At 30.6% G+C, this 14,616-nt stretch overlaps 1 protein-coding gene across 1 annotated transcript; it reads left to right on the top strand.

Annotated features, from left to right (window-relative positions):
• Positions 1 to 11,799: 11,799 nt before the first annotated feature.
• LOC140885378 (putative F-box protein At1g32420) lies at positions 11,800 to 13,443 on the top strand. Its single transcript, XM_073292340.1, has 2 exons — positions 11,800 to 11,913; positions 12,190 to 13,443. The coding sequence occupies exon 2, from the start codon at positions 12,217 to 12,219 to the stop codon at positions 13,366 to 13,368; it is 1,152 nt and encodes a 383-aa protein (XP_073148441.1). The 5' UTR covers positions 11,800 to 11,913; positions 12,190 to 12,216; the 3' UTR covers positions 13,369 to 13,443.
• The last annotated feature ends 1,173 nt before the right edge of the window (positions 13,444 to 14,616 follow it).

The raw sequence follows: 14,616 nt of genomic DNA, 5'->3' as shown, positions 1-14,616 counted from the left end.
AGCTAACTTCTTTAACTTCATGAACGTGTGATATATCACTATAATCTCATCATACTAATCATACCATCAGCTATCATCATCGACTTACATGCTGGAATTCTTTTCAAGTTCATTCAATAATCAATATTCGATTCGGTTTCGATATCGACTTATACAAACGTTGAAAAACATGATCATAACATCAAAATCTGATCTCTGCCCATAACTGATTTTGAAATCAATAAAACAAATCATAATACTTACACAAGATCGAAGCCCTCGTCGCAAGGATTTCAGAACATCTTTCGGAATTGAAATCAGACGAGCGGATCAAAAGTTATGACGATTTGAAAATTGGAATTTGGCTTGGAAGCCTTCCTTCTCATTCCCCTCGGTTTTCTTCTTCTGATAACTTTGATAATTCTGATATTTTCCAGGCTCTACACGTTTCAAATGCAACTTGTAATGGAAATTGCATTTTAGTCCCTGGACTTTAATCTAATTGTAATTCAGTCTTCAACCTTCTTTTTAATTCAATTTCAATCCAAAATAATTTAAGAATATTAGAATTTAAATCGAAACTCTAAATATTCCCAAATTAAATATACTTGGATTAAAATTAAATAAATTTGGATTAAATCAATAATCCCGGCCTTTTGCACTTCAGCCCGTGAAACTTCAATATTTTCAAATCAGTCTCGTCAAAATCAATCTTCTTTAATTCCCGAAACATGGAATTTAATCTTAAATTTCATAAATATTCAAATCGAATATTTATTCTTTTAATTTAAGAATTCTCGGAATTTAATTTTCAAAATTCGTAAATTCTCAAATTAAATATTTTCGACTCGGAAATTAAATCTATCATTTCTATAACTTCTCAAATCAATATTAGCCCATAATATGGAATTTAATTCTCAAATCCCATAATTAATAATTTAATATTTTCGGGACTTACATAAACAATAGTCTTTGTGGGATCGACTTGGACTCAATCCAATTATATTATAACTTGACCTAGTTTACTTGCTAGAATTTTCCAACCGAAATAATCGGTCAAATAACAAACACAATCAAATGCAACTTTTGTATGCCAAAACTTTGAGAAACAGAAAAGGTCTTAGAACAACACTATGCACTAAGTGTTGTCTCCAATATTTCCAACGTGCACGGCAACATGGGTAAAGCAGCAATTAACTACAATGTTTATTCAATAATATTCGAATTCCTTTGCGTAATTTTTCTCTCAGTGTTTTGTGAATTCTCGTCTGAAGATGATGTTAGTTTGTGCGTAAGAATCCATACTTATAAATGAGTGTCCAGTCATGTAAATAATTCTTTTTATAGAGTCCTACAAAATAAAAAAATAATAGTTTGTAAGAAAAAGATTCTTTTAATCACAATCAATTATATTTTGATAATATTTGACAACCATAATACTCGAAAATATCATATTAATATATTAACAAATCTAGGTAAATATTCAATCTACAAAATATTGGATCTCGATAATTATATTGAAATATTTAAATTTAAACCTAGAAAAAATCTAGTCTAGAAAGATAAAACTTTCATTAAATAAAATCTTTTCAAACTTAGGAGAAGATCGATAAGGAATTAATATTACTTTCCTAATGCATTCCATTAAGATTGTAGTAGATGATCTGATACATGTCACTACAGTGTCTACATGTATATATGTAAAAACCAAAAATTTCCTAATTAGATAGGTGAGGATCTTTTTATTTTATTTTGTGAGATAATTAGTATATATTATGCTTCAAGATAATTAGTATACGAAATAAGATAAGTAATCAAATTTTAGATGGAGTCAAATCTCAAGAGATAGAGTTCTATTTCAAACTTTGAATATCAATATCCTAGTCAATCTTAAACTTCTTTTTGTGTCTATAAATAGATGAGCAAACCGTAGGAAATAGTGATTAATAAACAACCCAACAATCTGTTGAATCTTCCGAAAATTCAAGTCTGAATTTTCGAGAACTTTGATTCTGAAGATTTTCGGTCCAAGTTGCGCCTATTCGAATTATTGATTTTCGCACGCATCAACTTTGTAAGTAGGCTTTTGTTTTAAAACTTAATGTATGTTTGAAAAATCTCGATCGTTCATGATAATCGTGGGAAACTCGGAATTCGATTCCGTCAACTGTCTCATACTCCTTATGATCATGAGTTTCAATCCTAAGAAAATCTTAAAAACTTCCATTTTTGGAAAAATTGTCGAAAAATTTCGTCCGACTTAGATGCTACTTGAGTATTGTCGAAAAACCGTTGATAAGATTTAAAATTTCTGACTTTGATCCTATGTTTTTGTTCAGCATTGTTATGATTTTAATTTTTGAGACTTAGTTCCTTCTTTTGTTTCCTTCATGACATATTGAGAATCAATAAAATAATTTTTATACTTTTAATTAATTATTGATTCGTTTATTTCGCTATTTATTTTCTTCTTAAAATATCATTCAACGACAAACTCTTAGAAATTCTATTCTTATAGGAAATGGCTCGAAGACCCGCAAGGAATTTAATAGAAATCGTTCGAACAACCGGGGAGAAGATGGAAATCCGCCAGCAAGAGTCAATCTTAGCAGAGAAGACCTTGCAGCTATCACAACAATTGTGGCAACGATGCTCCAAGGGGATGGGGAACAACCATGCCAATGGCAATCCACCACTTCCGCCACGTGCTCAGAATGGAGTCAAATTCCACTATGAATCCCTCCGTAAGAATCGAACCCATATGTTCAAGGGAGATGTCGACCCAGAAGTGGAACAAAACTTGATGAAGAATATGGAGGACCAACTGCGGTTACAAGAGGTCCCTGAGGCACTTAAAAGTAGATGTGACAGTTCCTTTCTTGGAGGAAAAGACAAGTGGTGGGAAGCTGTCTCGCCAGCTATGTTAGCTGCTGGACCAATCACACGGCAGCAATTTCGTGCCACGTTCTTGAAGCAATACTTTCCAGCAGAGGTTAAACTCCAGAAGTTAAGCGACTTTGAAAACCTCACGGAAAATCTGGACATGTCAGTGGTAGAATACACCTTCAAGTTCAATGAGCTCGGGTCATGCGCCCCAACAATTATGGGAGATAACGTTTTGAAATTATACCGTTTCCAGAAGGGTTTGAACAATCGAATTCAGTCGGCATTAGCAGTCTATCAACCTACCAACTTTGCGGATCTAATGGGCATTAGCAGTCTATCAGCCTACCAACTTTGCGGATCTAATGGGAGCGGCTATCCGAGGTGAAGCGGATATCAAGCGTCGAGAAAATCACTTCCACAACAAATGAACTTTGACTGGCCAATCTTCTTCGAACGAGAAAGTGTCCAAGCGTCCAAACTGGTCTGGTGAATCGTTCAAGGAGACTTATTCTACTCCCAATCGCCCACCGATCAAGCCATGTCCTACCCGCAACTTCCGAAATGAAATGGAATGTCGTCAGAAAAAAATTGGCGCTTGTTTCAACTGTGGGAAGTTGGGACACCGAATGTCTGATTGTCCTGAACTCATGAAGCCAAAAAAGAGGCCAATTCCTGGCACCACTCTGAATCAACCAAGGGAAGTTAAGCCGAATGCCCGCATGTTTGCTATCACCCAATAAGAATTAGAGAACCAAGAGCAAGATCAATTTTGGGGATGGTGAGAGGAAGACTTTGAATTTAGTTTTGTTATTTCTTGTTTTGGGATTATTATAAATTAATATTTTGGTTATTTAAATTTTTAGCGCTTCCGTAATTTTTTGTTATTTTTGGATTATCGAGTTGTAAATACGATATTTTTGGAGTTTATTTATGAGAAAAGACTAGTTTGGTATATAATATACTACGAGGCTGATTGTTTTATAATTAGTGTTTTGAAACAACGTCGGTGACACGTCTCGATCTCGGGGCGTGACAATATATATATATATATATATATATATATATATATATATATATTCTATCTATCTACCACGATTTACTAAATAAATCGATAACAGTGTGGTAAAATTTTATTTAATTTTACAAAAAACACTACTAAATCTCCATTTTATTTTTAAATTTTCTCAATTTTTTCTCAAATAAAATCACTTAACTTTTGCATGCCAGTTTATAAACCACCATATAATCAACATCATCCATTTTTAAAATTTATCAAATATTTATTTTGATCCAAATTAAACTATAATTTATAAAACAAAAATTTATTACATTTATAAGAATATTATTTTTTAAAAAAAATTGTTATAAATCACATGTACATGATACATCACGTATGCTGAGTACGCTAGTGTAAATGTATATCGGCAAAGCCCATATTTTAAATTTAGAAAAAAAAATGTTTCAAACATTTCATAAACTAGTAACAGATATGTGCGTTGCACGTGGATATCAAATTTAAATGCACTATGGTAATATTTGCAACTTCTAAAAATATTGATTATGGAGATTCTCTTAACAAATTTATTAAGAAAATCTCTATAATTATTTATTTTTAGAGGTTGCAAACACTACCTATGAATGATCACAAAATTTTTCAAATGAACATTATACGCAATTTTTTTTTATCTCTTATTCAACTATTTTAAACATGCGTGATTTTTTCAATCATTTTCTTGTTCAATTTTCTAATCATTTAATTTTTTATCTTTTATTTTTATTTTCCTACTTTATTTTCGATTAAATTCACCAATTCTATCATCATCTCTTATTTTCATGTTTCTTTGTCATTATCGAATTTGATGTTATTTAGGTAGTATTTGAGAAAGTTTCTAGAAAACATTTCTCAGCTACTCATTAACAAAATTTCATAAAATTGCAAAATTTTGTTAATGAAAAGTTGAGAAGTGTTTTCTAGAAGCTCTCTCGAACACTACCTTAGTCTTTTTGACATTTAACTATTTTTTATTGTGATATTATTGTTTTATTTATTTGAGTTATTGTAATATACTTGTTTTATTATTGTTGTTCACAAAACTTTTTGGGTTTTCGGTCCTCAACCCACCCTCCCCTTGTGTTTTATTAAGAATCATTTGATTTTCTTATTTTTTTTCACCGTAACTAATAATACATCATTGTTTTTAGTAACTAATTTGTCAAAGTAAAAAAAAAATTATTTTGTAATTTGTTATTTGGTTTTTTAAAATTTTTCATGTTTAGACATACATGTTTTTTGTAAATGAATCAAACGTTGTAATACTTAAATTAAATTTCAACTCTCTCCTTCGACATATACTAAAGTTTTTTTATGCGAGATATATCTACATGAAATATTATTATTGTTATTGTTATTATTATTATTATTATTATTATTATTATTATTATTATTTAAAGTTGTATATATGGAGTTTTTAGTATGACTAATAATTATTATATATACATAAAAATTAATTAATTTTGTATGGATTTTTAATTTATAATAACTTTTATATATAAATATGAATAAAAACTTTTCATGTACCAAATTGAGAGATAATAATGTAAACTAATATGTATTATTATTATTAGAAAAAATAAGTTTTTTGATCTATTAACTTGTCTATGTTTTGGTTTTGATCCATTAACTTTTTTGATGTGGGTTTTGGTCCATTAACTTTGCATTTTCAGTGTTTCTTGGTCCAAATGCATACGTGTCAAATTCCGATTGGTCCAAAATGATGACGTGGACCAATAAAAATCTGACACGTATGCAATTGGACCAAAAAACACTGAAAATGCAAAGTTAGTGTACCAAAACCCACATCGAAAAAATTAATGAACCAAAACCCAAAGGGGGTAAAGTTACTGAAATAAAAAACTTATTTTTCCTATTATTATTATTATTATTATTATTATTATTATTATTATTATTTAATGTTGTATAAATGAAGTTATTAGTATTACTAATGATTATTATATGTACATTAATTAATTAATTTTGTGTGGATTTTTAATTTATAATAACTTTTATATATAAATTTGGATATAAACTTTTCATGTACCAAATTAAGGGATAATAATGAAATATCACAATTCAAACTCATATTTTTATAATAGTATATATATATATATATATATATATATATATATATATATATATATATATATATATATATATATATATTATATTAGATATTAGATTTGATAAATTTAATTTATTTTTTATTATTTAATTAAATTATTTATAATGTTATTACTATTATCGGTAATTTATTATAAGTAACTAATTATTTTAATAAAAAAATTTATATAGTTACTTAAATATTATTAAATAAAAATTCGATATATTATATTGTAAATATTAAATTTTAATAATGTATTTTTGTATATGCTGTCATTTTTTAAAATAAAAAGACTGATAACATTGTCATCATTATTTTAATTATTTTTATGCTATCATTATTATTTTTATCCAATTAAGTTTCAAATGATGACAACTAAATTTATAATTTTGCACTCTATCTCCATTAAATACGATTAACATCAAATAAATAATTTTTAAATTTAGTGAAAATAAAAGTAAAATATTTAGTGGATACATAAAAACTCACGAATGTGGATACAAACATCAATTTAACACAATATTTAAAAATTAAAACAATTTGGATAATAAACAACATTATTTACACATTGAACTTAAAAACACTATTTATTTTATATTTAAGCAATAAATCAAAGAGAACATGAAAAAAGTTTAATTGAATAATGAGAGGAAAAAAAATATTTGTAGGATAAAAATTCATCCAACATGATATAAATTAATAGGAAGACATTTAAGAGGAAGACTCACAATTAAACTCTCACCATTTTAATGTTACTAAACTCACACATAAACTCTCACCATTTTAATGTTCACACGAAAACAAAGTGGATATTTAACAATTAAACTCACACTTTTTAAAATAATAATAATATTAGCAAGTTTTAGAGTACAGGAAAAGAGAGCAATAGCACGGGGACACTGGATTATGATGAGTTCATATCACGTACATTCGTGGATGCGGAGAGAAAGCTCCTACGGCGCGGAAGAGGCTTCAAGCGAAACCGAGACTCAAATGGAAAACAAGTGTGCAAGTGATGATGGAAGCAAGAGCTGAAACGGAAGACAAGGGCGATGCGGAGCCAATCTTCTTCCCCCCTGAAGTTGTGATCGAGATCTTGTGCCGGTTGCCTATTAGGCCCCGAGCGAAGCTCCAGCTCGTGTCCAAGGAATGGAGAGGTTTCATTTGTGGCCGCTACTTAATGGAAAAAAACGTGGATCGGAGGGAGATTAACTGCAGTTGGCGAAATTTGGTGGCGCCCGACGCTGACCAAAGTTTTAGTTTACTTGATGCTTGTGATGGCTTGCTTCTCATAAAGATTCCCCACACAATGACGAAGCTTGCCATCTGGAACCCCGCCACTCGCGGTATTCTGCGTTTGCCTGATCCGTGCAAGGATGCCTTTGAGGTCACCCTCAATTATGTCAAATCCAGCGGCAACTATCTAGTGGTATCCATGTACAAGGACGAATCAGGCATAGAAGGCTGTGAAGTTCTTACTCCTGGCCAGTCGGAATCCTGGCGGCCCTTGGCGTTTCCTTATGTCGCGGAAGCTGAGGGGCGCATAGACAAAGTGGTTGTTAAGGTAGTTTCAACCGGAGAAGCAGTCCACACTGTCCTAATTCTCCAACTTGGATCTACACTAGTTAGAAAGTTGGTGTCGTTGGATTTGGAGACAGAGTGTTTCACCGTGACCTGTTTCGCGAAAACCGAGTTCCAAGAATTGACAACCCTCTGGCCTGTGAATTGGAATGGGAAACTGGCCTTAACGAAGTTCGTCGGAAACAATCTCCACGTGACGGAGATGGAGGACTACAAGAAACAGAGATGAAGAGCCCACTACTTTTGTGCCATTGCTTGCTAAAGATGGGGTTATATGGTTCATCTGTAACGAGGTTTTAATATTTATTTACACGATTGAAACGGGCCGCTGCACCGTTCCCTTGAACACAAACAGGTTACCACCAGCCGGCAAGCCGTACCCTTACAAACCAACACTGGTTGGTTTGCAAGGTATGCAGCAAGATCCCGAGTTTGGGAAACAATTGTCTTCGTCTTTGAAGCTTGATTAATCTTTAACTATCTATGCTCAATGCATGAGTCAATTTTATCTATGTTTCGGATCACTGTTTTTGCACTTAATAGTACGTACCTTGATCCGTGATAAGGCTTTTGCCATAATAATTGTTGATTCTTCAACTTGGATTCTTAGATGGACAAGTACTGGTGCATCCAACAACTCGAAGGCTTACAATTACAATACCAAAAGAGTAATGCTAGATGTACATGTAACACTTTGGTTATCAAGTTCCAAAATTATCCAAACAAGAGATTATTCCATTAGCGTATCACTAAATTTTGTGAAGAATATCTTTAATTTTTTAAAAAAAACATTAAGTATGCATAAATTATTGTTATAAAACAATAAAATGTCGTTCAAACCCCTCTAGCATTAACCATCAACCTTACGTTTCGTTTGAAGTGTGAAAAATAATTATCTTTTTTTTTTTTTACTATTTTAATTTATATTTGTTTCTCTCTGTCGATATTCTAACCGAAATATTATCAATTATGAATATATGAATAATATTTTAGTTTCTTATATTAAAAAAGATATATATTTTGTATCTCGTCGAATATAATTATTATTAATTATTTTTTAGAACATTTCAAATCGTCGGGATCCTGTAATTTAGATATGAAATTGAAAATATTTTTGTATATTTTGTTATTATATATGTGTGTGTACATATGATATAACTATCCGTGCTCTTTGATTTTTTTCCTCTCGATGAAATTCCTTTATTCGCCCTGGATTAAAAGTGGGTTGCTGATTGGTCCGTCAAATTATAAATAGGTCCGTTATTCGTCACCTAAAATAGGTTGTGTAGGTGTTTTCGCTCCACCCTGCCTAATGATGGCTTGCGACAACGAATTGTGAGCTGACCTGTCCCGCTAGTTCGTTTTGATACCTCTTATTACAACTACAAAGTTTCTAGAATAATATTCGAATTCCTTTGCGTAATTTTTTGTTTGAGTGTTCTCTGAATTCTCATCTGAAGAAGATGTTAGTTTGTGCGCAAGAATCGTACTTATAATAGATGAGTGTTTAAGAATGAAAAAAATTCCTTTGATCGAGTACTACAAAATAAGCAATCAATAGTTTATAAGAAAAAGACCCTTTCAAGCACAAATTAATACTCGAAATTACCATAATTATTATTGAAATATTTAAACCTAGATAAGCTAAACTTTAATTAAATAAAATCTTTTCAAATTTAAGAGAAGATCGATGAGGAATTAATATTACTTTCATTATGCATGCCATTAAGATTAAGTAGTAGATGGTATAATACGACTCATTACAATGTCTATGACTCTATATGTATCTCTATCTATCTATCTGCTACGATTTACTAAATAAATCGATACAATGTGGTGAAATCTTATTTAATTTTACAAAAACACTACTAAATCTCCATTTTATTTTAAAATTTTCTCAAAAATTTTTCCAATAATATCACGTTACTTTTGTATGCCAGTTTATAAACCACCATATAATCAACGTCATCATCCATTTTTAAAATATTCAAATATTTATTTTGATCCAAATTAAACGATTTATAACGCTATCCTAATATTTAATTCATGTCCTAAACTAAAAAATATATTAATTTTGTGAACTTATTTTAATTTTATCGTGCTTGCAATGTTTTTATTCTAGTGTTTTTAACATAATTTTTGATTATTTAACTTTTAAGAAAAACAAAATTTTATATATATATATATATATAAAGTTTTGATCACATGGGCAACATCATATGCAACTACGTGAGCAACATCAGTTGTTGCCACATCAGTTGTTGCTCACGTAGTTGCCAATGATGGTTGTATATGTGATTGAAACTATATATATATATATATATATATATATATATATATATAATTGGCCTCTTCATGATTATGAATTTATATATTTATCCTTGTATTCCTTAGGCTTTTGTTTTAGTATGAGGTTGTTTAAGTAATTTAATTTTTAATTTAGTGAAACATTAAATTTCCATGAGCTCATTTCAATAAATATTTATCGTTTTTTTTGTTTTTTTTGTATCATTGTCATATTAATTAATGGCTTCAAAGTTTCAAGAAAAAAAATTAATGACTTCAAATTTATTATATTTTAGTTTAATTTATTTATTTTAACTTACCAATTGATCATAAAAATTGTGTATCTTTATCTACCAATTAGTCAAAGAATAATATTTTTATTTCTTATTTTTTTGTTATTTTCTACATTGATGTATATCTATGAATTTAATTGCAACATTTTTAGCTTTCAACTTATTCGTGTAAAATATTTTTAAGTGTGTTAAGGTCTTGCACTATATAAATTTTTTATTTTAAATTGGATTCAATTACAACTACATTCATAGATTTACATTTATATATAATTTCTTTTTGGATGTTTTCTTATTTCAAGTTTAAATATCAAATTTCCAATTATTGGTTAGATTTTCGAATGGTTACTTTCAGTTATGATTTTCAATGTTGGATAAAGAAATAGAAAATTACTTATCTTCTTGAATCGTGAATTTGCAAACATTTTTTTCTCTTCATTAAACAATAATTCATTGATATTTTTTATTTTCGAGTTTTTTAACTGTTTATTCAGATTATATTAAATGGAATAATATGCATAATACTTTGTTTATAAATGGAAGCATATAGTATTGCTCTAACTAATTTTGTTATATTTTTCCCAAGTAATTGAGGGGAAAAATATATTGATTACAAATATTTAGGGACAAATAAATTTGAGGAAATATCTTGTATTTTGTGAAATGGTCTGACTTATTTATATTTATATTTATGAGATATGTTGATACAATACAAACTTGTAATGAAAAGTAATACTTTTGATATAAAAGTATAATTTTCAATTTGTTGGGTCAATCCATCTAGTAAATTGGCCGATGAGAGGTCTAATGGAAGTTTTTATGAAAAAAATTTATTGATAAAAATATTCAATAATATTGATATATTTAATGTAATTATGTACTATTTTTTTTATTATAGTAAAACCCAATTTTTTGTTTGAATATTATAACAAAATATCTGTTTATAACTAAAATTCATGCAGTTTTGGTACTATATATATGTTATAATATTAAATTAAATTAAATTATTTAAACTTTTAAATATTGATAATGAAACTGGAGTTTTAAAAAAGAAAAATCACGGTGAACTCAAATTAATTGCATGTGGAAACAAATTCTTCTTGTTTTATCAAGGTGTCATGTATTAAATCAAATTGAGTTAATAATTAAGCAAAACGAGTGGTGAGATAAAACAAAAAAATTGTTATCCTCGTATCATTAATTAAAAGTTTAAAAAAATGAATAAAATATATCAACATTAGTGATGATATTGGAAAATCAAATAATTTATTATGGTGAGTTGTAACTTCAAACGTAATAAAATAAAAGATAATTCATCAAAATAATGTTAAAAGTATAAGATCGGTAAAATTTGACCACGACTTTTCCGATTTTTTTTTTTTTGAAATTTGAAAAATATTTATAAAGAAAATGAATATTTTGATTTACTTGTCGTTGTGAATAATGTCAACATCAAATAATAATCATTGAAAAATCAGACCCAAAAATTAAAAACTATATAATTTTTATTTTTATTTAGAGGATTAACGGATTTTAATTAAAATAAAATTGTTGTCTATTTTTCTAGTTTTAATAAAAAGCCGAGAGAGTGATAACACGGGGACACTAGATTATGATAAGTTCATATCACGTAGAATCGGAATTCGGAACAGAACCTCAATCAAAATTAGGTCTCTTTTACATAATATTGGCCTACGCCCTTCTCTTCTCTGCTTTATCGCTGCTACGTCCAGGTAATAGGCAAAGTCTCACACGTTGGTTATTTATTTTCAGGGATGGACATTCGGAAAGTTAGTTATTATAATTTATTTTCATTCATATCATTGTCTGAAGCTGGAGAGTTTTTGTTTTTGTTTTTGTTTTTGTTTTTTGTGTCATATTTATGTCACGAAATTGTTACAATTTACAAGTGTTAACATATGGACATTCCAACAACCTGACTTTTGCTACTATGTTAAGAAGACGAGGTTGACCACAAAAACTAAAAGGAAAGAATGTTTCTTTTTCAGCGAAACCGAGACTCAATTACTACTCAAATGGCCAACGGAGCAGAATTATCGGAAGATTTGAACAAATGTACTACGAGTGTTGTTAAAACCGAAGACAGGGAGGAGGACGATGCGGCGGAGCCAATCTTCCCCCCTGAAATTGTCATCGAGATCTTGTGTTGGTTGCCTGTCAGGTCTCTAGCAAAGCTCCAGCTAGTGTGCAAGGAGTGGCGAGGTTTCATTCGTGGCCGCTACTTGATGGAAAGAAACAAGGATCGTAGAGAGGTTATGTGTCGTTGGCAAAATTCGACTGCAGCGGCGCAGGACGATCCAGCCAAGGAGAACCTCAATGAGGAAAATTTTACATTACTTGATTGTTGTGATGGCCTGCTTCTCACCAAGATTCCCCACACAATGAAGCTTGCCATCTGGAACCCCACCACTCGCGGTCTTCTCCGTTTGCCTGATCTGCACGAGGGTGCCTTTGGGGTCACCTTCAGTTATGTCAAATCCAGAGGCAACTATCTAGTGGTGTCCATCTACCTTGACAAATCAGACAGAGAAGGCTGTGAAGTTCTTACTCCCGGTCAGAAAGAATCCTGGCGGCCCTTGGCCTTTCCTGACGTCCTGGGACTCGATGAAAAACAGCTCGCTGTTGATGTTGTTTCGACCAGAGAAGCAGTCCACACGGTCTTAATTCTCCGAGTTGGATCCACAGTGGTTGGAAAGGTGGTGTCGCTGGATTTGGAGACAGAGTGTTTCACCGTGACATGTTTCCCGGAAATGAAGTTCCAGAACTGGAGAACCATCTGGCCTGTAGAATGGAATGGGAAAGTGGCCTTAACAAACTTAGTCGGAAACAATCTCCACGTGACGGAGCTGGAGGACTATAAGAAACAGAGATGGTGCCAAAAACATAGAGTCATCCCACTCTCCTTCTTGCCAGAAGGAGATGATGAGTTAAATAGTACTTTTGTGACATTGCTTGCTCAAGATGGGGAAATATGGTTCACGTTCAAAGAGGCTTATATGTTTGTTTACTCAATTGAAACGGGCCACCACTTCCAAATCACAAACTCAAAGGGGTTACCGCCGGCTGACATCCTGTACCTCTACAAACCAACATTGGTAGGTTTGCAAGGAATGCAGCAAGATCCCCAGTTTGGGAAACTTTTTTCTTCGTCTTTGAAGCTCGATTAGTGATCTTTAACTATCTACACTCACCTAGTTTATTTATCTACATATATCATATATGCAACTCGATCGATAGATAGATAGATGGCCAAATATTTCATCTGTTTTTTTGAATGTTGATCACTGTTTTCAAATACCCTTGCATTTGTGATGAGGCGCCGTTTCCCCATAATAATTATATTGTTGATTCTTCAACTTGTATTATGAGATTGGTAAGTACTGCTGCATGAACTAGAAATCGAAAGCTTACAAATTGCAACAAGAAAAATGTTACACGTTAATCCTTCAGGTTACAAAATTGTCTCATGATCATGTTTCCGTTAGTGTACCTTTAAATTTTTTGTGACAAAAATATCTTTTGTTTTTTTTAAAAAAAAAAAATTATATTAATAAATTATTATTAATGAAACAATAAATATCGTTTAAACTAATATATCATTAACCACTAACTCATATTTGAAGAGCAAAAAGAAATTGTATTTCTTCCTTATTATTTTAATTTATTTATGTTGTTTTTGTCATATTCCAACCACAGTCTTCATCAATTAATCCAATAAAAAATAAATATTTGAATGATATTTTAATCACTTTTATATTAAAAGTATATATATTTCCAATTTCTAATCTAGTCTAACATATTTATTATTAATTATTTTCAAAAATTTCAAGTGGTAAGATACATATATGGTAAGTTAGGATCTGAAAATAAAATTATTTTTATATATTATTATACTTTAATTTTTGTTATTGCGCGATTTTATTTATACTAATGTATTTGCACATACGCTGTATGTGACTAGGGGTGCAAACGAACTGAATCGAGCCGAATAATGGTAAAATTTTAAGGTTCGAATTCGGCTCGATAAGAGTATATTCGAGTTCGAGCTCGATTCGAAGTTCGATAATTTCAAATATTTTGGCTCGAGTTCAGCTCGAAATGAAGTTCGAGTTCGGTTCGAAATATTCGAACCTATTCGGATATTATGGTTCGAAATATTCGAAATGTATATATATTATTATATAATTATATTATATTAATTAAATATTAAGGATCGCGAACTATTCGCGAACTATCGAACAGAGTAATTTCGGCTCGAGCTCGGCTCGAAAAAAGTTTGAACATGTTCGAATTCGGCTCGAGTTCGATAAGCTCGAATACAAATCAAATATTTATCGAGCGGGCTCCTAAAGCTCACGAACAGGTTCGGTTCGTTTGCACCCCTATGTGTGACGAAAAATTTGATTTTTTTAATT

The sequence above is a fragment of the Henckelia pumila genome, chromosome 2 (genome assembly GCF_033568475.1).
Source record: "Henckelia pumila isolate YLH828 chromosome 2, ASM3356847v2, whole genome shotgun sequence".
Classification (NCBI taxonomy): Eukaryota; Viridiplantae; Streptophyta; class Magnoliopsida; order Lamiales; family Gesneriaceae; genus Henckelia; species Henckelia pumila.
The sequence above is the reverse complement of the archived record's forward strand: the minus strand, read 5'-3'. Positions and strand labels throughout refer to the sequence as shown.

Bases quoted from the DNA above. Each gene is read 5' to 3' on its own strand.
- LOC140885378 (XM_073292340.1), top strand. From the start codon at position 12,217: ATGGCCAACGGAGCAGAATTATCGGAAGATTTGAACAAATGTACTACG.